Genomic DNA, 25,574 nt, shown 5'->3' with positions numbered 1-25,574 from the left:
GGCTGCTTTTGAAGTGGACAAAACTCTCACAAATACAGAAAATTTATGGTCTAATAAATTATGTGAATTATTAAAACATATTGGAATACCCTTAAACAAGCATTGTAATAGTAATTTCAAACAAAAACTAGAAGATTTCTATAAAAATAAAATTATATTTGAACTTTCTAAGATAAAAGATGGAAACTGTGGTAAACTTTTATTTTTTAGTAAAATTTATACTAAATTTAAACAACAAGAATATTTGAACTTTAATGTTCCGAAATATCTTAGAAAAAACTCACTAAATTAAGAATAAGTGCACACTCATTAGCAATAGAAACTGGTAGGTATGCAAGACCAATAATACCCTCTAATGAGAGATCTTGTAAATTTTGCACAGGAAAAATTGAAAATTAGATACATTTCTTGATTGAATGTCCTCAATATAAGAAAATAAGATCTAAATATAAAATCAATGATATAACTCAAATAATTTGGATGAAAATTTTACCAAAATGTTAAATCCTATGTCTGAAAAAGAACTAAAATCTATTTGTATGTATATTGAAGAAGTTCTTGATTTGAGAAACCACCATACTGTTTCATCAGATAATAATCCTTTATTGTAGTTTGTGCATATACACATATATCTTGTATAGGTGATTGTGTGTTTTAAGTAAAATAATGAAAATTTAGAATACTGAATCGGGATGTATATGTGTATGGTATTAATATGAGTTTAGAATGTAATGGTATTCATAGAATAATACTTAGAATGTTATGGTATCTATAGAATTTACTTATGACTTGCTGTTACATGCATCTATATGGCTAGCGAAGATGGTATTCGGATCACGCCTCAATATGTGCTCTTTCCAATAAATATTGAATTGAATTGAATTGAATTGAATTGAATTGAAATACACAATGTAAAGCACTCCTGCACTCAGATGACACAGCACCAATGGGATGGATAAATTATCCTTCATTAATTAACGGAAGAAGAAGATATAATTATCCCAGAGTGTTCCATAAATATATGGAGGAAATTCACATTACGAAAAGATCTGCAATTCATGGGATAATATAAAGCCGATTCTGTCCCCGTCCTGACGTATCCCCATTCAATCTCACTCACGTCTTGCCAACATTTTAGAATGTCACTATTAGTAGAATATTCAGACAGTGAAAGTGATGTTGATTCAGAATCAGAGCAAGTTGCTTGTCCCAAGAAAATGAAATTATCTGAAAAGACTGATAAGAATCCCGCTCCCAAAAGGTGAGAACCAGAAAAATAAATAATATCAGAGCTTGGACTATTACACCATGGAAGTAATATTTAAAAGGAATAACAAGGTCGTCACTTCAAAGGTTTCATCTGCGTTACCGCCAATCTTTCGATAACTCGTTAATTGATTCAATATCTGGCATGGAAGTAGATTCTCCGCATGTGATCGATCAAATCACTGACACTTTTCGGTCATTTTCGTGTTCACGGAAAACTACGAACAGACAAGTTTTTGTCATATATACGTGCGAAATAACCAGAATAGTCCATTCGTTACATTCCGTTGATGTACACTTCCGAATATAGTCATTCGTTCAATTTTTATTTTAGTCCAATTTTCCTATTTCTGGTTAGTTCGATCTTAACAGTACCGACAGCTATCACATATGGAATTGGAGAAGAAGGCTGGGTTATTTTCAATTTTAATATTTACAGACAGTTAAAAAGCCATTTCCGTAAGTTAAGAAGATGATTGTACAAACAATACGTTTGGACCCCCTTTTATTAAATACGAATAATCTAAGTCTTTCGTGTATTAGTCAATTAAAATATTCACAATTCTAAACGGTTCTATCCTTTAATCTATAGTTCTTGATACATAAACTAATTCGTGTAAAAATGAATTTGCCGTAAGACAGATAGCGTCAAGCTCATTTTGTCGGTTTGTTTTAATTTTTGCAGTAGCTTGTTATATTAATACAAGTATTCCAAAATAAACACTTTTTAAAAAAAATATATGTTTACGAACATATTATCCCTATCTTAGCTGTCCAGCTTTAATAATGTAATCAATCACATTAATGACATATACATAAATTTAGAATACTTCTCGATAAACTTTGCACATTTCAACAGTAAAAAAATCTATGTCTAGATTTGTCTACATTATTTTGTTAAACATCATGTGAAACCTGATCGATTCATCGGTATTTAACTGTTTTACTCGGGATCCGCTTTTAACCGGAAAATACTTTTAGAACAGTTTAAAACAAACGGTAAAAAGCAAAAATATGCTAAATTAAATACAATTTTCCATGCTAAACTGTTGTAGGTTGAACAATTCTCGTCCGTTTTTCAAGTTTTTTACATCATACGACTTCTTTCTGAAGGTAGAGGTTTTATATGATACAGCGCCACCTTCTTATTAATAAACCTCGGATTTCACACAGGTGCTTTATAATTACCGGACTCGATAAAATCACGTGACTGATAAGAAATTCCAGATGCCTTTTTACAACCGCGGTATCACAGATAGTAACCAAAGGGGTCTTGCCGCTGAGACTATAATTGGATAAAATCATATGACTTTAGTACAGAGCTCTGCAGGCTGTTAAAACATGCTAATTAGTCGTTGTTATTCCTTTTAAATATTACTTCCATGATTACACTAACTTTATATATTAGTCTTAGATTAGGTGGACATATATTATATGTCTCTGGCTTTATTAAGAGTCGCCATGGTTTACAAAACAAAGACATAGCATAAGCTCTTCTGGGCTTTTAACCAACATGAGATATGTTTGCATATTTTCTAATTGAAAATTTTACCTACCTTTTTAACTGGCCTTCTTTTATTTCAGGTGTCCAAACTCATCATGCCCTTTAAGAGTGAAAGTAAACTTACCCTTACCCTAAACCTAACCCTAACCAAAAAATTCCCAAATGAAACTAGGAATCTTCTTCAATAACGTATAATCCCTTATGGGATTCTGTGTCTGGAGCGATTTTCTGGTTGGTTCTTAAATCAACCATGTTAGAACTGTATGCTTACATCATGAACATATTATCAGTTCATTAATGGATCCTTCTTCAACATATATTTCACAGTATGATTGTATAATCACACTTAATGTAGATAAATTTAATACCCTTACTCTATGTTTTATATATACAGGCCACAGCTTCCATTACCAGATTCCATTGTTAAATTATTTGATAAAGAAGAGCAACATGAAGATGATTCAAGTAAACATGGAGGAAGAATTCGAACATTTTCTCATGAAATAGGAAACTGGGCAACGCTTGTGTTTATCCCTTGTAAGTCATTGTTTATATAAATGTTTGTTGTCATAGTGGTTTTTGTTCTCCCTTACATTAGAAATTTGGTGTATCTTTTAGCAATGTTGATTCGACAACCATTTTTATATGCCCTTTTTTGGGACGTTTTATGGTATAACGTTGTCCATCTGTCCGTCCGTCTGTCCTTCCATATGTCGGACAATAACTCAAAAACACTTAAACCAATTTTCATGAAACTTTGGTGAATTGTCTATATCTATTGACGTAAGCTCCCTTTCAATTTATATGAATTTTAGATTTTACGTTTTCCAAGTTATTAAATTTTATTCATAAAAGAAGGGGGGATTTTCTAGTTTTGGAACAATAACTCAAAAATGCTTCAAACAATTTTCATGAAACTTTGGTGAATTGTTTATATTTATTGATGTAAGCTCCCTTTCAATTTATATAAATTTTAGATTTTACGTTTCCGAGTTATTAAATTTTATTCATAAAAGAAGGGTGGATTTTCTGGTTTTGGGACAATAACTCAAAAATGCTTTAACCAATTTTCATGAAACTTTGGTGAATTGTTTATATTTATTGACGTAAGCTCTCTTTCGATTTATATAAATTTAGATTTTACGTTTCCAAGTTATTAAATTTTATTCATAAAAGAAGGGGGGATTTTCTAGTTTTGGGACAATAACTCAAAAATGCTTTAACCAATTTTCATTAAACTTTGGTGAATTGTTTATATTTATTGATGTAAGCTCCCTTTCAATTTTTATAAATTTTAGATTTTACGTTTCCGAGTTATTGGTTTTTATTGTCGAGCCTGCGACTGTTGTCGCAGAAAGCGAGACATAGGGATAGTGATCAGACAGCCGTTGCGGCGTTAACTAACTTCTTAAAAGCTTGTTATTTCAGAAGTTAGAAGACCTGGCTTCTTCATACTTTGTATATAGATGCCTTAGGTGATGAAGTTTCTGTCTGTCATATGTCCATTGTCCTTGACCTCATTTTCATGGTTCAGTGACTACTTGAAAAAAAAAGTTAAGATTTTTTGTAATGTTAATTTCTCTCTTATTATGAGTAATAGGATAACTATATTTGGTATGTGTCAGACGTGGGGTCAATTACATGCCAAAGTAATTAATTACATTTCAATTACATTGATTTTCAAATGTAATTAATTACATTACAATTACATTGCCAATGTAATTAATTACATTTCAATTCCTTTTATCCAAAGATATGTAAGAGCTACATATATCATTTAGAATAAAATAATAAAAATGACAACAGGCTAGAATATAATGAAACTTTTATATATATATATAAAGTGCCTAGAAAATCAACCTAATGTATTGATTTTCAACCTATCAATGCCTTGATTTTCTAGGCACTTTATAAATATTCTAACGCCTGGTATTTCTTAATCAAAAGAAATCCGATGGAAAAGGTATAATTTACAGTTGTCCCTACACATAGGCAGATATACACATATATATATATGTGCACTTTTCAACAGTGAAAACATTCCAACAAGATTTGTGTTATATAGATCCAAATTAATATATTTTCTATTCTTAAAAAATTTTTCTTAAAATTTCACGTTTCTACTAAACATGTTAATCTAGATTTTAAAGGTTTTCTTATGTACCTCATGTGAAATTTGAAGTAACTTTAAAGCTTGTATTAATTACAGAAGAGTAATGGTAGCATTTTCCAGACTTGTCTTTTGGCAAGTACATTGGGCTCCCTTCTTGTATGTTTTGACTGCTGTATTTGAAATTTTTGTAGAAAGTGTTTAAATGATATCTATCTGTACAGATTTTAACATATAAATATGATGGTTTAAAAAAACATTGCCTTTGGCATTTTAATCAAGGGACAAACTTGTACTTAATAATTAGTTAAGTGAAAGGAATAACCTGAGGCTAAGATTATTGCTAATTGTTAGCACATACTTACAACTTCTCATCCAATCAATTTGCTTAAATTTGCCTTCCAATTTTCAAAGTACATACTTTTTCCGTGTACTAAGTAACTAAGCATGAATCACCACAAGGGTAAGATTTCATTGTATCATTTAGCTCATACTTACAACTTCTCGTCCAATCAAATTGCAAGCCCCTCGCTCTAAATTTCATAGTATATACCTTTTCATAGACTAACCTAGACTTAAAACAACATATTTACAAATTGCATGAACCAAATTGGCATTGTTTTTAATTTTTACATTTTTAATGTAAACGTGAAAAAATGAATGAATTAAATAAAAATGAAGATTATTAATAATTATACATGCTATGATGATTAATGAAATATCAAGGAGTGTTATATTTTTTTCATCATGATTTTAAAATGTTTAAAAAATATAAAAAAAATTCAAAGTACCTAAGTGCATACTAAATGTAGGAAAAAATAAAATTTACCAGTTACATCAGAAAAGCCAAAAAAGTTTAAAATTTCCATGCAATTATTTCAATGTAATTCAAAGTAATTGAAAAGTAATTCATAATTACATGGCAAATAGGCAATGTAATTGTATTCATTACTTTCAATTACTTGTAATTGAAAATATGCTCAGTTACACATTACATTGAATTACTTTCAAAATTGTAATTAATTACAGCTTATAACAATTACATTTTTAATTACCCCAGGTCTGGTATGTGTATACCTTGTAAGGTCGTCATGCCTGTCAGACAGTTTTCACTTGACCTCGACCGCATTTCATGGATCAGTGAACAAGGTTAAGTTTTCTTTGTCTAGTCCATATCTCAGATACTGTAGGCAATAGGTCTACTATATTTGGTGTATGGAATGATTGCAAGGTGTACATGTCCAACTGGCAGGTGTCATCTGACCTCGACCTCATTTTCATGATTCAGTGGTTAAAATTAAGTTTTTGTGTTTTTGTCTGTTTTTAGGGGCATTATGTTTTTTGGTCTGTTTGTTCGTCCATCCGTCTGTCCCACTTCAGGTTAAAGTTTTTTGTCAAGGTGATTTTTGATGAAGTCGAAGTCCAATCAACTTGAAACTTAGTACACATGTTCCCTATGATATGATCTTTCTAATTTTAATGCCAAATTAGAGTTTGATCCCAATTTCACGGTCCACTGAACATAGAAAATGATAGTGCGAGTGGGCAGGTTAAAGTTTTTGGTCAAGGTAGTTTTTGATGAAGTTGAAGTCCAGTCAACTTGAAACTTAGTACACATATTCCCTAAATAAGATCTTTCTAATTTTAATGCCAAATACTATAATACTGTAAGCAACAGGTCAACTATATTTGGTGTATGGAAATATTTTACAATGTATGTGTCAGTCTGGCAGGTTTTATTTGACCTTGACCTCATTTTCATGGTTCATTGCTCGATGTAAAGTTTTGTGTTTTGGTCTGTTTTTCTTAAACTATAAACAATAGGTCAACTGTATTTGGTGGAATTATTGTAAGGTGTATATGTCTGTCTGGCAGGTATCATCTGACCTTGACCTCATTTTCATGGTTCATTGGTCAATGTTGTTTTTCTGGTTAAGTTTGTTTCTTAGACACTATATGCAATAGGTCAACTATATTTTATCCATGGAATGATTATAAGGTGTACATGTCTGTCTGGCTTGGTTTATCTGACCTTGACCTCATTTTCTTTGATCATCTTAAGTTTATGTGATACTTGTAGTAAAACTTTATATTTAGGACTACCAACATAAAATCAATGGTCAGTAAAGCAGGTGAGACATTTCAGTGTGCACTCTTGTTTTACTTATTTATGAAAAAAGGGGGATTTTTCAATTTTCAGACAATAACTCAAAAATGCTTTAAGCAGTTTTCATGAACTTTGGTGACTGGTTTATATCTATAAGAATAAGCTCCCTTTAGTTTTTTTTTTATTAATTACTGATATGACATTGAGGAGTTGTGGAACTTTATTGGTTGAAAAAGCGATGGGCGTATCATGCCCTCATGGCACAGCTCTTTATTCATTCACTTTCAGTTGGATTTGGGGCTTTTGTAAATGAATATTTTTATCCTTGATTGGTAAAGTGAAATAACTATGTATATATATGTTTAATATGTTCATGTTTTTTACAACAAAAGAGAGATAATTCACGAAAATAAAAAAAACTTCATCTTTAATTCAAAAAAAGAATGAAAGTTGAGATATGAAAAATCGCAAAAGGTTATATTCCATTCCTTGATATGGTTATAATGCAAAGTCAAGATCATATTTATCTTAAAGGGGTTTTACATATTCAAATAAATATTTCTTTAAAACAAAACAAAATTTGTTTTGTCAAAGTGATCACTGTAAAGCTGGGGCAATCCTACATTTTGTACCACACACTTAATCTGCTGATGACTGCAGAATAAAAATTTGAATGTAATTTCATTTCTATAAAAGCACATGAAGAAAAGTTATTTTACAATATTTGCAGTAGGTAAATATAATAATAATAATAATAATAAATTCTTTATTTAAAGAGGGTAAACTCAGTTAGTTACAATAAACTAATCTTCCCTGAGGCCCTCACATACAAATTACAATACAATCAAAAACAGATATTTACACATAGTTAATTTACAGTCAAGTAGTTCAATGTAATATTGTTAACATGATAAGATATAAAGCTGTTCAAGATGTACATGTAGTCAAAAAATCAAATAAAAATAAAAAAACAAAAAATATACAAATACATTGTAGAAAACATAATCTTATCAGGACTGTGTTAAGTACGTCTTGATACTTTGTTTAAAAGTATAAGTGTTTTGAGCTTTACGCATTTTGTGTGGTAGTCCATTCCATAACACTGATCCAGAATAAAAAAAAGATTTCTTAAATAGCTCAGCTTTTGGCTTAGGAACTATCAGATTACCTTGAGTGACACCTCTCAAGGAGTAAGGATTATTATCTGATTTCAGTTTAAACTTTTGAACTAGGTACATTGGTGCTTCCATACGCATACATTTATATAGAAGTAAATATTTGTGGTATTTGATTCTATTGTCAACTGTCATCCACCCAAGTTTTTTAAATAAGGGGGCTGAGGGGGATAAAGAATCTGCATCTAGAATTAATCTTGCTGCCCTTTTTTGGAGTTTTAAAATCCTTGTTATCCCTTCATTTTTACATTCACCCCAAATAATACAGCAGTAGTCAATTAGGGGCAGAATATACCCATTGTAATATGTTTTCCGTGCATTTATATCTAAAAATTTCTTTATTTTAGAAAGAAGGTATATTCGGGATGATATATTAGCACAAACTTGGTCAATTTGATTTCTCCAGTTAAGTGTGCTGTCAATTTTAACACCTAATAATTTTTCACAAGAAGAATTTTGTAATACTTTTGAATTTATTATCAAGTTTGGTTGATAAGTCTGAATTGATAGTCTCTGCTTTGTTCCAGTAACCAAACATTTTGTTTTATTTGCATTAATGAACATGTTATTCATTTTGCACCACTCTTCAACCCTGTATAAATCTTCTTGAACATCATCATGTATATTTTCTATGTTTTTCCCTGATTTATGAAGAGTGGTGTCATCAGCATATAGGTCTGTTTCACAATTTTCAATGCATAAGGGAAGGTCGTTTATAAATAGCACAAACAATAGAGGACCAAGTATAGAACCTTGGGGGACACCAAATTTTACATGTTGTTGTTCAGAATAAACATTACAAATGTTTACCTGCTGTTTTCTGTTATTCAGGTATGACTTGAAAAAACTAACAGTAGCCTCACTAAATCCATAAATTTCAAGCTTTAAACAAAGAATGTCATGATCTACCAAATCAAAAGCTTTTTTAAAATCTAATAAAATTTCTAGGTTTAGATTACCATCATTCATTTCTTGCAACCATTTGTCAATGATATTAATAAGTGCAGTTTGACAAGAATGCTGCGACCTGAAACCAGATTGTGTAGGGTGTAAAAGTTTAAGTTTAGACAAGTATTTGTACATATTATTAGAAACATGTCTTTCTATTAATTTTGATAAAGTTGAAAGAACAGATATAGGTCTGTAATTTGTTGCTAAAAGCTTGTCACCATCCTTGAAAACTGGTGTTACCTTAGCATTCTTCAGTAAAGAAGGATATATGCCAGTATCTATCATTCGGTTAAATATGTATGTGAGAGGTGATGCAATAAAAGGGGCACTTAATCTTAGGATTTTTGGTCCAATATTATCCATACCAGATGCTTTGTTTATATCAAGTTTTGTTAACTCATTAAATAGCTCATTCATGATCACTGGTGGTATAGAAAATTTATCATGTTTATGTTATTTATTTAACAAATTTATCAAGATTACTGAAATCTGCTTTGTTTACAGGTGTATAACTTCCTTGTTCTCTTAATTTTTCAGCACAGGAAGTGAAAAAGTTATTAAAAGTTTCTGCTATTGATTTTTTACTTTTAGTTGTATTGTTATCTTCTGTGGCTAACTCATATGGTGTATTTTTTAACTTTTGGGTTCAGACTGTGAAGACATTTCCATAAAGTTTTAGGGTCATTGTTTCAATACCCCCTATTTCGATGTTGTTTTTTCTTAAAAATTTAATTATTTCAGAAAAATAAAGAATCAGACCACCCCCACCTTGTGATGTTCTGTCCTTTCTTTCAAATACATAACCAGGTACTTGTAATTCATTATCAGTAGTGTGTTTTGTTAAAAATGTTTCACACAATCCCAATACATCAGGTTGGTTATCAGAAAACATAAGGTTATGTTTAATTTCTTCAAATTTACTTTCAATCCTATTAACCTTATGAGAACAAATCCTTATACCTTTGGATTTACTAAAACCATAAGAATTAAAAATCTTATCACTAAAGTCTATTTGTTTCCCTGTCAATGCATGGTTTTCTAAGTTGATTAGATAATATATACAAACAATAATTGCTAAAGTAAATACATCAAATTTGTTTGAAACAGATGTAAAATTGGCATTTTCTTCTTTGCCATTTTTTCAAGCAGTACAAAATTTTAATTTGTGGCCATACCTATTACACTTGAAGCATTTAATTTTCATATTAAATCTACAGAAGGATGTTTTATGGTTAAGTTCACCACAGTTCTCACATGGTTCCTTTTCATACACTTTTAGTACAAAGTTTGGCATGATAAACGACTCAAACTTAATAAGTCTGATACATTGTAAATGGAAGCTCTTAGGTTAAGACTTGGTTGTCTGTTGACAAATGTTTATGTGTCACTTTTCATTGAAGTTTTTCACAAATAATAACCTAATACCTTATCAGTATTGTATTAGACTATTTTTTTTACAGATGAAGCTGACAACCACTTAACAGATATGGTTGAAGAACTACTTCTTTGCCTTAGACCTTTAGAATTTAACATGATGGATGAATTCCATATGAGTCTATCAAGAACAGTCACTATCAGACATCATTGGATACAGTCACTGGTAGACTCTCTACAGTCAAAAATTACTTCCTTGTCTAGGTAAATACATGAGCTGCATCGGAAATAGACCTTATGCAAGTGCACGTATACATGTACATGTTTAAAACTTTGATTGATTTTGGAACATTCAAATACGAAACAAAAGATGAATTTTGGTCTGTTTTGTAGGGTTCTTATATCAACCCTATTTATACCCCACGCAACGAGTTGCGGAGGGTATAATGTTTTTGACCCGTCCATCCGTCCGTCTGTCCGTCAGTCCGTCAGTCCTGTTTCTTGTCATCGCAACTCCTCTCAAACCACACAACAGAATTTCATGAAACCTTTTTAGATAATAAGGACATACTATGTAGATGTGCATATCGACAGGAAATTACAGTTCAATTTTTTTTCTAGGAGTTACGCCCCTTTGAACTTATTTGCTTCAATGTACTACTGCAACAGTTTGTCATCGCAACTCCTCTGATACCACACAACAGAATTTCATGAAACCTTTTTAGATAATAAGGACATACTATGTAGATGTGCATATCGACAGGAAATTATGGTTCAATTTTTTTTCTAGGAGTTACACCCCTTTGAACTTATTTGCTTTATTGTACTACTGCAACAGTTTGTCATCGCAACTCCTCTGATACCACACAACAGAATTTCATGAAACCTTTTTAGATAATAAGGACATACTATGTAGATGTGCATATCGACAGGAAATTACGGTTCAATTTTTTTTCTAGGAGTTACGCCCCTTTGAACTTATTTGCTTCAATGTACTACTGCAACAGTTTGTCATCGCAACTCCTCTGATACCACACAACAGAATTTCATGAAACCTTTTTAGATAATAAGGACATACTATGTAGATGTGCATATCGACAGGAAATTATGGTTCAATTTTTTTTCTAGGAGTTACACCCCTTTGAACTTATTTGCTTTATTGTACTACTGCAACAGTTTGTCATCGCAACTCCTCTGATACCACACAACAGAATTTCATGAAACCTTTTTAGATAATAAGGACATACTATGTAGATGTGCATATCGACAGGAAATTACGGTTCAATTTTTTTTCTAGGAGTTACGCCCCTTTGAACTTATTTGCTTCAATGTACTACTTCAACAGTTTGTCATCGCAACTCCTCTGATACCACACAACAGAATTTCATGAAACATTTTTAGATAATAAGGACATACTATGTAGATGTGCATATTGACAGGAAATTATGATTTTTTTTTTTCTTATACAATTTTTTTTTCTTACACATATTTTATTTCTCCAATGACAATGTGGGGACGTGGGGTATGTGAGCGCGCTCACTAAGGTTCTTTAATTTTGATAAGTTACAGACTTTGAATAGGTATTTTTTCAACCCAAAAATAAGTTAACAGATGTATTGATATTTCTTTGCATATGGTCACATGTTTGTGTACAATGTATCAAATTAAACAAATATATATAAATAGGAATATAGTATTAATTAATGGGTGTTTTCATAATGGCCCTAGCTGTTATATGTCCAACAGTCCAAGGTCTGTTATAATGGTCAAGGATGCCCGTAATGGCAGGAGGAATGCCTAGGGACATTACAGCCTCCGAGACCATTATTACGGTACTCACCAAGGACAAATAACAGGGTCAATTTGAAAACACCTATTTCTTAACAATTTTATTAACCGAGTAATATTTAACCAAGCCAAATCAGTTTTTTGTGTGGAGAAATTGTATATATTTATATATTTATACCAAATGCAATATTAAAAAGAAACTTTAAAAGTGATGTGATGGAATAACATGTAAATGTAAATATTGTTTTATTGTAATGTTGTCCTATTCAAAGCAATTTATGGCATACAAAATATAAGATATCATTCTGGATTTTAAAACTCAAAATTTGATAAATTGATACACATCATGGAATGTATTATGTAATTATTAACTTGACAACTGGGTGGAATAAGATAAGTCATGATTCATGGGAATTTTCAATTTCTGTTTGAATTGATAACAACTGAAAATCAATAATAGCCCTGATTATTAATGGACTTGTTTTTATACGACCATCGTATATTGGTATGACGTTGGCGTCGTCGTCTGAAGACACATTAGTTTTCGCACAATAACTTTATTTTAATGAATGGATCTCTGTGAAATTTTACCATAAGGTTCAATACCACAAAAGGAAGGTTGGGAATGATTTTGGGGGTTATGGTACCAATAGTTAAGGAATTAGGGGCCAAAAATAAGCATTCTTGTAACTTCCAGACAATAACTTGTGTTTAGGTGTATGGATCTCTCTGAAATTATACCACAAGTTTCCATATCACAAAGGGATGGTTAGGATTGGCTTTGGAGGGTTATAGCTCAAACTGTTTAGGAATTAGGGGCAAAAAAGGGGAAAAACAAGGGTTTCCTGGTTAATGGACAATTTAAAAGCAGTGTAAGGGAGGTAATCCAAAAACAAAATTGTACAATGTTGGGTGGGGGGGGGGGGGGGTAAAAAAATATGCAACAGCATAGTGTATTTCACAAAAGCAAAAAAAAAGGGGGGGGGTAATTTTTTTTTTTGGGGGGGGGGTGGGGGGGGGGGGGGGGGTGGGGGGTCAATACGCAACAGCATAGTGTATTGCTCAAAAGCAAAAAATTGAATATAAACCAATACTAAGTTCTTTGACTACAGTTATTCGGTGTCAGAAACCTATTATGTGTCAAATATCTAATTACAATCCACATTCAGACCTGTATCAAGCGTGAATATTGTGTCCATTTTCACCCCAACTGTTCAGGGTTTGTCCTCTGCGGTCGTATCCAGCTGCGCTCAGCGAAGCATTTTATTTCATAATGGCCCTGTATTAATGCCCTGTTAGTCTGTAATGGACCAGTTTTCTTTTATTAGTAAAGGAGCGGTTGCATACATAATGCACTAAACTGGTTAATAAAATAAATTAATTGATGGTGGTACCTTTTGTTTTGTCGTATTATTGTAAACTTCATTCTGTACCATAATGATTATTATACAATCTATATATGTACACTATGGAAAAATATATTTGTATGTGCTTTAGAAACTAGTAGAAGGCTTGGCTCACTGAGCTTTTCTTTTGTTACGTTGCGATTACAAGTAAATTTTATATTTTGAAACAATGTAAATAATCTATTATATTGCAATTTACATTGACATTTGAATTTCAAGTTATTTTTCAATTCTCAACTGTTAACCTTCAATTATATAGAAAGTGACATAACTTACATGAGGACCACTGAGAACACCCATAATGATGTGTGACACATAAACATTCTCTCACCTGTTACAGATTGCAAGACATGGGGATTATAATCCAGCGGCAACTGCAGCATAAACTGTTTGTTTAAAGATTTTGTATTTCAGAGGGAAGAAGACCTGGATGCTTCAAACCTTGTATACAGATGCCTTATGTTATTAAGTTTCCATTTGTCATATGTCCATTGTCCTTGACCTCATTTTCTTTGTTCAGCGACTGCTTAGAAAATTTGTAGTTTTTTTGTCATGTGGATTTCTCACTTATTATGAATTTTTGTCATGAGTTTCTTGGCAGAACTACATGTTGGCCAGACAGGGTCCACCTGACTTCCAGCTCATTTCATGTTAATCATTGATCAATGTTAAGTTTTTATGTTTTTCTGTTTCTCAGATACTATAAGAAATTGGTTAAAAAACGAATGTAAATGTAGTGTATGGAACGATTGTATGGTGTACATGCCCATCTGGCTTATTACATCTGACCTTGAGTTAATTTTCATGGTTTAAAGCCTAGGTCAATGTTAAATTTTCACAATGATGGTAAGATTTGTTTCTCACGTATTGTAAGCAATAGATCAACTATATTTGGTGTATGGAATAATTTTATGGTGTATATGTCTGTCTTGCAGGTTCATCTGACCTTGACCCAATTTAATGGTTTAAAGGTTTAATCTAATACTAAAAGGTTTAAACTTATACTGTATTACAGGGTTCATCTGACCTTGACTTCATTTATATGGGTCATTTATAATGTTAATTTAATGTAATATTTGTAATTTAAATTTGTCTTAAAGATTTTCAGCATGAATTCAGTCATGATCAGTAAAGCAGGCGAGACATTTCAGTGTGTGCACTCTTGTTTTAATTTTATAATTTATACCTCAAAATAGATGCAGGGTACCAGTAGTAGATATTTGTATACTTTACGAATAAAGCAAACAAATTATTTGTATTATACTATATAGATAGAGCAAAGATTTATGTGTTCTCCTGTTGTTTGTACAGAAGTTGGATTGATTGCAAGGGAAAAGATAATAAAGTATTTTGTATTAGATCATCCATAAGAAAGTTACATCAAAGACATTTTTATCTATTACTTTATACTTGTCTCAAGTCCGATACCACAGTTCTATTCATCGATGTTTTATATCCAAATCTATGTCTGGTCGTTGCAATCAGTTACAGCATTGAATTTTTTTGCAATAAAGAATGAAAGGATGTCATTGATTTGGTTGTACAAAAAATTACATCAAAATAAGGTGATGTGGTATGATTGCCAATGAGACAACTATCCAATAAAGTTCAAAGGACAAAGATGTGACGAATCACAGGTCACTGCTAAGTCTTCAACAATATACTAAACTCATACCTATAGTAAGCTATATAAAAGGCTCCAGGAGCAAACAGGAAAAGTATGACAGACAGTAACCAATGACAACCCCTTCCCAGTTCCTGCCTTGGAACAGGCACATAAAGAATTTGGTGGGGTTATATACATTTCATAGTGAATGTAATGTTTAATAATTTCAAACAGGAAAATAAATGCATTCATGTAAAAAAAAAATTTTGTTTATTTGTTTCAGTTTTCCATGTGAAATGACAAAGCTTAAATTTTATGTAAATGATGAAAAAACAAGGTAAGGCAGTTGCATGTTCACCTGAGCTCTGCTTTGTAATGAAAATATGTCAAATACAATTACAAAAAGAGAACTGAAATGTAGGTATTGTAAGAGAATTTTAGATTAAATGTTTTTCTTCAAAAGAACAAATTTGAGATTTATTGACACTAGGTACTAGTGTTTATCTGATGTTCATAAAAAAATATGAATACATTTTGTACCTACATTTTAAGAAAGTTTTTTATTTCAATATTCAATCTGCCATTGATAATTTCAAAAATAGAAATATTGTATTTGAAGATTGTCAAATGATAATATGATAATTTTAGTAAAATCTTAAAATTTGATGGAAATTGTAAAATGAAGAATAGTCAGGGTTGTAATTCTAAAGACATTCAGTAAATGTGGTTATGATATATTACAAAAACAATATTTAAAGTAAGACTGCAATTCCAATTCTGGTAAATCAATTTATAGCATTTATGAAAAAATAATTGAAAAAGGAGAGGGAGTCAGTAAATCTTTAAAGGTAATTTGATGACTGACAAAAGAGTTAATTAAACTAATTTGTCTTTTTTCACTTTGCTAGATCATTTCTTGCATTAGAAGTGGCCTCCATAACAAAGACATTATCAAGATATGTACAGGTGGTTGACACATGTTTCAAAGAGTTCAAGCTACAAACATATTATAAGGTAAGCCTGGTAAGGATATTTAAGGTACAAACATATTATAAGGTAAGTCTGGTAAGGATATTTAAGGTACAAACATATTATAAGGTAAGTCTGGTAAGGATATTTAAGGTACAAACATATTATAAGGTAAGCCTGGTAAGGATATTTAAGCTACAAACATTTATAAGGTAAGCCTGGTAAGGATATTTAAGGTACAAACATTTATAAGGTAAGCCTGGTAAGGATATTTAAGGTACAAACATATTATAAGGTAAGCCTGGTAAGGATATTTAAGGTACAAACATATTATAAGGTAAGCCTGGTAAGGATATTTAAGGTACAAACATTTATAAGGTAAGCCTGGTAAGGATATTTAAGGTACAAACATTTATAAGGTAAGCCTGGTAAGGATATTTAAGGTACAAACATATTATAAGGTAAGCCTGGTAAGGATATTTAAGGTACAAACATATTATAAGGTAAGCCTGGTAAGGATATTTAAGCTACAAACATATTATAAGGTAAGCCTGGTAAGGATATTTAAGGTACAAACATATTATAAGGTAAGTCTGGTAAGGATATTTAAGGTACAAACATATTATAAGGTAAGCCTGGTAAGGATATTTAAGCTACAAACATATTATAAGGTAAGCCTGGTAAGGATATTTAAGGTACAAACATATTATAAGGTAAGCCTGGTAAGGATATTTAAGGTACAAACATATTATAAGGTAAGCCTGGTAAGGATATTTAAGGTACAAACATTTATAAGGTAAGTCTGGTAAGGATATTTAAGGTACAAACATTTATAAGGTAAGCCTGGTAAGGATATTTAAGCTACAAACATATTATAAGGTAAGCCTGGTAAGGATATTTAAGGTACAAACATTTATAAGGTAAGTCTGGTAAGGATATTTAAGGTACAAACATATTATAAGGTAAGCCTGGTAAGGATATTTAAGCTACAAACATATTATAAGGTAAGTCTGGTTGGGATATTTAAGCTGCAAAGAGATGGCTTTCATATTAAATTTCCAGGTGAGATGTTTTGGATAAATTACATGCTTTTGAAGGTCCGTTCAATTTGGTTGACAGCTGTTATTCTTTAAGGCTCTGTACACTACACTGCTACACAATCTAATTTAATGAAATGGCCCTTTGAAAAATATGGTTGCAGATTTATTTGCTCCTACTCATATTAAGCCTTCTTCTGTAAAGAAAAAGGGAAATATTTTAGATATACTTACTGGAACTGTGATGAGATGATAAATTTTCTCCTTGACAACATCTACATTGTACAGTTGTAGTTAATCCACATATTTTCTGTAATCCTATGGGCACCAATTATACCCCTTTGATAGCAGACTTGTTCCTGTATTGCTATAAATCAGTTTATGGCCAAACTCAGTAAACATCCCATTGAATTACATTTAATTGATAAATTTAAAAATGCTTACCATTACCTTTAAAATGATATGTTTGCTTTTAATAATCAAGAATTATCTATTTTCACTGCCGAAAGTTACCCAAAGGAACTTACTTTCAATCTAATATAGACAGCAATGATTGTCCTTTTCTAGATTTGGATATTTCAGTTTCACAAGGATACCTCTATACAATTTTTTCGACAACAGAGACAATTTTTTGTTCCAGATTGTTAATTTTCCCTTTTTGGAAGATGACGTTCCTTTGGCCCCTTCTTAGGGTGCGTGTATTTCACAACTTGTTCTCTATGCCCGTATTTGTAGTCTTGTTTTAGATTTATATAAAGGCAATTTATGTATAACTGGTAAATTATTACATAAGTAATGTTGTAGCAGAATATTACTAGTAAAAAAATTAAAGATAGTTCTAATCTTTGCAATGTTCATTCTGTCATTTTTCCTGCATTAATAAAACATTGATTTGATTTCTGTATTTACTTTATTTAAATATTAATTATTCTTTTTCAGAACCCATCATTCCATATTAGTTTGGCTTGGTGTGTTGGTGATGTCATCTCCAAAATATCAAAAGAAAAGACAGAAGAATTAGAGGTGTGATTTTATATTTAATAACATTCCATCTAAAGCTGTTAATTATTGTATAGCAGCTTAGGATTATTCATGGAACTGAAGGACAAAAATAATAATATGTGTATATGATGTTGGTAGAGACAGTTACCTAACAACACAGATTTACCCACCAAAAAAGACATGAGCTATATATAGCTAACAATAATTGTCCATGTACTACTTAGAATAACTGCTGTTGATTTCAACCTATTTTTACAGTTACCTATATAATTGAGTACCAATTTATGCTGACTGTCTGTATCAGATGTATACACTTCAGTTATTGAATGACTTTTTATGCCCCCGCCGTCGTGGAGAAAGCGATAAGTGTTACCCTTGTCTGTACGTTCCAAAATTAGTTTCCATTCAAACTTCATTAGTTTGCCTCAATCAAATGTTATGAAACTTATACACAATGCTTAATACCAAAAAAACACAGATCAAGTTCGAATTTTGGTTGCATCACTTTTACTGTTCTTGAGTTATGCCAAGCTTGTGTATCATCTGTGTCCCATTGACACATTCTCCATTTATTGTCTCGCCTTGACGGAGTCAAAAAGCGAGACATAGGTATGTTGTTTCCGGCATCGGCAACGGCGGCGTCAACAATGTATTAGTTTGTGATTAGGTCTAGTTCATGGTGAACCACAAGTGGTAGGTCAATGATATTTGGTATGCAGTTGTATTAGCATTGGCACATCTCATTACCATGGAGATTATTTGGCCCCGCCCCCTCAGTCAAGGTCTATTGACTTTGAAACTTTGCTTAGTTTACATGTATTAGTTTGTGATTAGGTCAGTTTATGGGGAACCACTAGTGGTAGATCAATGATATTTGGTATGCAGTTGTACAAGCATTGGCATATCTCATTTCCATGGAGATTATTTGGCCCTGCCCCCTCAGTCATGGTCTATTGACTTTGAAACTTTTGCTTCGTTTTCATGTATTAGTTTGTGATTAGGTCAGTTTATGGGGAACCATTAGTGGTAGATCAATGATATTTGGTATGCAGTTGTACAAGCATTGGTATATCTCATTTCCATGGAGAATATTTGGTCCTTACCCCTCAGTCATGGTCTATTGACTTTGAAACTTTTGCTTAGTTTAAATGTATAAGCTGTGATTAGGTCAGTTTAAGATGAACCACTAATGTTAAGTCAATGATATTTGGTATGCAAATGTATTAGCATTTGCAAGTTTCATTTCCATGGAGATTATATAACCCCATCCCCTAATTATGGTTCATTGACTTTGAAACTTTTACATAGTTTACAAGTTAATGTTTGTGTTTAGGTTTGTTTAAAGCTAGGGGAAAGACTTATGAAAAGTCAATGGTATTTGGTTTGCAGTTGTATTAGCATTGGCACATCTCATTTCCATGGAGATTGTTTAGCCCTGTACCTTCAGTCATGGTTCATTGACTTTGAATATTTGCATAACTTACATATTAAAGTATTGCTATTTTAATTTCAAAGTTTGCATTATCAAAAGTACAAAAAGGCGAGACATCTCTGTGTTAACAGTTTATTTTGGTTTTATTTCCAGTTTCTTCTATGTAGCTTCATTTCCATGTTTATCCATATTGGTCATGGCAAATACTACATGCATATCTGAACAAAAACATGTTAATGTAATAAGAATATGAACCCTGCAAAGTCCTTAACTAACAACTAAGCCAGATTTTTCACAAGCTAACAGTTGGCAGGAAGACATATCGCCTTACACAGAGACATTATTCTGACTTGGGCCAACCAGTCTTTGCCTTTTCTCCTACATGCTATGTGCTCATGGTAAAAGCAAGATTCAAGTGTGTGAATTGACGCAGTTTTGGATCAAACACACACCCTTCCTCTCTTTCGTCCAGCATGTTACCACCATACACTGAAGCAGTGAAATTCATTGACTGTAGTTTCTTAAAATTTGGTTATTGCTATAGACTATATCTTTTTATTCTCAAAAAAATAAATGAATTCATGCTAAAAAAAAGAAAGAAATTATTTATAGTTTTACCTACTCTTTCATTAATACTTAAATAAGGTGATGTGGTATAATTTCCACATAGACAACTATCCACCATAGAGCAGAGAATAAGTATGTAAATAACTAAAGGTTATCATACAGTCTTCAATGCTTAGCTGATTGATGATTGATTGAATAATTGTTGTTTGCTTTACATCAAGTGGCAAATATTTCATGCAGATTCAGGAAGAGGACAAAATAACAATGCAACAGTGATGTTCTTCAAGGAAAGGGTCGACTGGGATTAAGGATAGGAAATTTGGCCTGCCACTGCAAAATGATGGTATGTTGTATAGGGAAAGATATTTTCCCTTTCAACAGCCCACCTACAGACCATTCAATGATAGCAAAACCCATACCGCATGGAAAGCTATAAAAGGCCCTTGAATAGCTTAAAATGAAACATTTCTAAAGGGACAACTATGAATACAACTATGTCTGAATTTAATTGCCATATCAATCTTAAAGTGTTGGCAAATCTTCTGAACAACTTATTATCATTCTGTTTGATATTATATTTTCAATCTTTCTGTTTAAAAAAGAGTGTCGTTTAGTCGACCTTGTGATCAGCCAAGCATTTGTTTTTGATCAAATTGGCATCATCAATAATAAATACATAGTTTCTTACAGTCATTTATACAAAAAATTGCTAATCTGAAATCATTCTACATCAGATTCAAACTCTTAGCTAGAAATATAATTTAGTATGATTTAGTCATACCATGTAAAACCTTCTTTAATTAGTGTTCAAACTCTTGTCCCTCCAATGTTTAAGGTGTGGGTCACATGACTTTTTCTTTTCTTTATACACATTCACAAATTATTTTCTTGTATATTCTATTGGCCTACAGTTACTGTGGAAGGAGTAATTTCTTTTTTAAAAACTGGTATATTTTTTATTATTACAGTGTGAAATATTTTCTATGTTTTTTTAAAAAGTGAATAATTGCCAACATAATGCACAAAGAGACTACACATATATCTATTACAAAGTTTATTTCAGAATTTTTTTTTTTTTTTTTAACTTTTCTACAGAAAATATGGAATACCACTTGTGATGAAAATCCTGAACTTAAATACTTCTATGCCAGAAAAGTCAACTGCAAGACCGGGAATAAGGTGTTTAGTTTTGATGTAACAGATACTTGATTAAGACCATCTTATAGTGACTTTGAAAAGACATCAAGGAAGAAAATATTTCAATATGGACTCTAAAGCTACACTGATGACTAGTTTACATTATTTATATAGCATATATATATATGTAATAGAAGAACAGGATTGCAGTAGAAAATGTGTTAGCTTGACATGTTATCTATGGAAATAAACAAGAATGCAGTGGAAAATTTGTCAAATTTGCATTCCACTGGTGTCTTCAAGTTATATTGGATTAAGGACATAACCAGATATATTGCATCACAGAGAGAGATTGATTTGACACTGCAATGTTTTCATGTCTATCATAGGTTTTAAAATGTGAAAACCTTATCACTACAAACAGAATAGATTGGTCCTAAGTTTGATATGAATATAATAAATATAACTTAACTTCATGTAATTTATTTGTACATTTAGATATGTTCAAATGAAAATTGCAAAATGTTTACTGAAATTGCAACTAATGGATACAGAAAGCTTACTTTACTTAAAACATCTGACAAAACCCAAACTTAAAGTCCAACATGAAAAACACCTGTTTCATTAGACAGAGTCTCAGACTATATGTAATTTGAAGAAATGAAAACTAAAACACACAAGCTTTGATGTTTGTGAAACAATAACCAATAACAGAGCCAGGTAGGATTTTTTACCATATAAGATAACCAGAAAAATATCATTGTATTTAATGACTAGAAAAGAAACAAAATGTGGAAAGTTCTAGTGAAGACCTATTTGATTATAGACAGTTGGAAAGAAAAGAAAAACATTGAGAACAATGAATTGGTGACTTCTGTTGATAGTATACCTCTTTTAGTATAAATGTGATTGTAGAATTTTTATGATTTTCTGTTCTTGACAGATTGAGTAGAATATCATATAAATAATACACTCACATTTATACTGAAAGTATTATGCTAGCAACAGAAGTCACCAATCCTTCTACATTAAATTCAATACTTGTGTCAGTGTTGTTTTTAAACTGCAAATTAAGTTCTCTATACTGGAGTTTCACAGATTTTTCAGTAACCCAACAAAGATTTGGGTAGATTTTGGACTGTCCAGTTTTTCCTATTAATCCCTTTCAGTAAATTGTAAATGGATACATGTGTAAACAGTTGAATGTAGATTAAATTAAAATCATCATAATGAAGGCCATAATGAATACTCTAAGAAACAGTGGGCTAAAAAGAGCAATTTTAACCTCTTTAAAGGTAGGTCAAGAATGCATTTAGCTTCTTTTTTCCACTCACAATTTAAAACAAAACATTAATAGTATTTGATAGTGGTGCAAATGTATGGTCCTTATCAATAATGATATCCACATTCAGTCAGTGCTGAAATTCAATATAGCATTATAGTAAATCTCATGTGTACAATTCTTGCCAGATTGTTATGAAATTTATATCAAAGGTTTATATCAGCAATGTCTTGGAAAACTTTTAAAATTATTGCTGATCAATTTTTTTAGTCCCCTACCGACGAAGTCAAAGGGAACTTTAGGTTTGCACTCCATCTGTCTGTCTGTCTGTCTGTCCATCTGTCAGTCCGGCAAATCAGTTTTCCACACTTTTATGCCCCCGCCGTAGCGGAGGGGGCATTAAGTTTCACCCTTGTCCGTCTGTACGTACGTACATACGTCCCAAAATTGGTTTCCGTTCTCTAACTTTAGTTTGCCTCAACCAAATGTTATGAAACTTATACACAATGCTTATTACCACAAAACACAGATCAAGTTTGAATTTTGGTTGCGTTTCTTTTACCGTTCTAGAGTTATGCCCCTTTACAAATGGAAAATTGCTGAATTTATCATTTCCATTCTCTAACTTTAGTTTGCCTCTACCAAATGTTATGAAACTTATACACAATGCTTATTATTACAAAACACAGATCAAGTTTGAGTTTTGGTGGCGTCACTTTTACCGTTCTAGAGTTATGCCCCTTTACAAATGGAAAAATTGCTGAATTTTTCGTTTCCATTCTCTTATTTTAGTTTGCCTCAACCAAATATTATGAAACTTATACACAATGCTTATTACCACAAAACACAGATCAAGTTTGAATTTTGGTGGCATCACTTTCAGCGTTCTAGAGTTATGCTCCTTTACAAATGGAAAAATTTCTGAATTTTTCATTTCCGTTCTCTAACTTTAGTTTGCCTCAACCAAATGTTATTAAACTCATACACAATGCTTATTACCACAAAACACAGATCAAGTTTGAATTTTGGTGGCGTCACTTTTACTGTTCTAGAGTTATGCCTCTTTATAAATGGAAAAATTGCAAAATTTTTATTTTCTTCTAAATATCAAGTAATTTTTATTAACATTTGGAGTTATCTTCCTTTGTTCATGATTATAATTGAATCAACTACATTCAATGCTTTATACAATGCAATGTTTAATTTTGACCTCCACTGATAAAACACACATCAAGTTGAATTTGGTAAGTGTCACTTTAACCATTATTGATTTATGCCCCTTTATTATTAAAACTCGAAAGATTGCAAAATTTTTAGTTTCCATTCTGTAACTTAAGTTTGCCCCAACCAAACATTATGAAACCTATACACAATATTCATTAGCACAAAACTAAGATCAAGTACAATTTTTTTGTTTCCATTTTCTAACTTTAGTGCCTCAACCAAATGATATGAAACTTATACACAATGCTTATTACTACATAATACAGATTAAGTACGAAATTTGGTGGCAACACTTTTACCATTCTTGAGTTGTTTCCCTTTATAAACATAAAAATTGCTGAATTTTTCATTTCCGTTCTCTAACTTTAGCTTGTCTCAACCAAATATTATAAAACTTATACACAACCGTTCCAGAGTTATGCGTGTTTACAAATAGAAAAATTGCTGAATTTTAAGTTTCTGTTCTCTACTTAAGTTAGCCTCAACCAAATGTTATGAGACTTACACACAATGCTTATTACCACAAAACTCAGATTAAGTTCAAATTTGGGTAGCATCACTTTTACCGTTCTTCAGTTATGTCCCTTTATAACTATATGGTATGCAAGCTGGGGCATCATCTGTGTCCACATGTGGACACTATCCACATTTTTTTCTTCATGCTTGAAGATATTGATTTGATATTTGGTGTATTGTTTTATCATGACAAGTTACAGATCAAGTTGGAATTTTGTTCCGGTCTGATGATTTTGTGCAGAGTTATGGTCCTTTGACTTAGAAAATTTACTAAAATAATCTGTTTTCTGCACTTTTTTTGTCATTCTTGAAGATATTGATTTGATAATTGGTATATAGTTATATCATGACAAGTTACAGTTCAAGTTTGAATTTTGTTCTGGTCTGATGATTCTGTGCAGAGTTATGTTCCTTGGACCAAGGATTTGTATAGTGACACTATACAAATCCTTGCTTGGACATAGAAAATTCACTCAAATAATCAGTTTTCAACACTTTTTTTCACAATGCTTGAAGATATTGACTTGATATTTGTTATATAGTTTACACCATGACAAGTATAGATCAAGTTAGAATTTTGTTCTAATACAAAGAAATTTAACCAGTAGGGGACTATGTATTGTCATGCAATACTCACAGAGTGCTTGTTAAAAAGAGTTATGCCCCCTTGGAAATATTAATTAAATGGAAAATTGTATTTATAGTGCTCTCGTGTGTACAATTCTTGTCAGATATATTTTAAATTTATATCAAAAGTTTTATCAACAATGTCTCTGACAAGTTCGAAAATCAGAGCCCATCATTAATTTTTAAAGAATTATGTCCCTTGGAAATATTAATTATATGGACAATACTCTAGTTCAGGGAAAGCTTGTTCGCGACCTAGAATTCTGAGTGGGCCAAGCGTTTAATTAAAATTCATGCGAGAATATGCGAGATTTGGATGAACTGGGGGCAAAGTCATTTGGTACAAATCAATATTCGATGTTAAGGATGTCCGCCGCTTTCCCGTTTACCTGTGAAGTCGTTGAGTGTCATCTGTTTTTTTGTTTATGTTTATGTTTAATAAAGTAAAAAAAATATTGTGTAGAATTTCGAGACCTAGTGTTTGAAAATTAAGG

General features: G+C 31.6%; 1 protein-coding gene across 1 annotated transcript; it reads left to right on the top strand.

Annotated features, from left to right (window-relative positions):
* The first annotated feature begins 1,091 nt into the window (after positions 1-1,091).
* On the top strand, positions 1,092-21,907 carry LOC127700977 (U6 snRNA phosphodiesterase 1-like). The gene is made up of 7 exons (XM_052204731.1): positions 1,092-1,261; positions 3,165-3,307; positions 10,574-10,751; positions 15,571-15,624; positions 16,196-16,301; positions 18,233-18,316; positions 21,390-21,907. Exons 1-7 carry the CDS (start codon positions 1,140-1,142, stop codon positions 21,501-21,503), a joined length of 801 nt encoding a protein of 266 aa, XP_052060691.1. The 5' UTR covers positions 1,092-1,139; the 3' UTR covers positions 21,504-21,907.
* The last annotated feature ends 3,667 nt before the right edge of the window (positions 21,908-25,574 follow it).

Source organism: Mytilus californianus, unplaced genomic scaffold (assembly GCF_021869535.1).
Source record: "Mytilus californianus isolate M0D057914Y unplaced genomic scaffold, xbMytCali1.0.p SCAF_5, whole genome shotgun sequence".
NCBI classification, from domain to species: Eukaryota; Metazoa; Mollusca; class Bivalvia; order Mytilida; family Mytilidae; genus Mytilus; species Mytilus californianus.
Note: the sequence above shows the minus strand (reverse complement) of the source record. Positions and strands in the feature narration are given on the sequence as shown.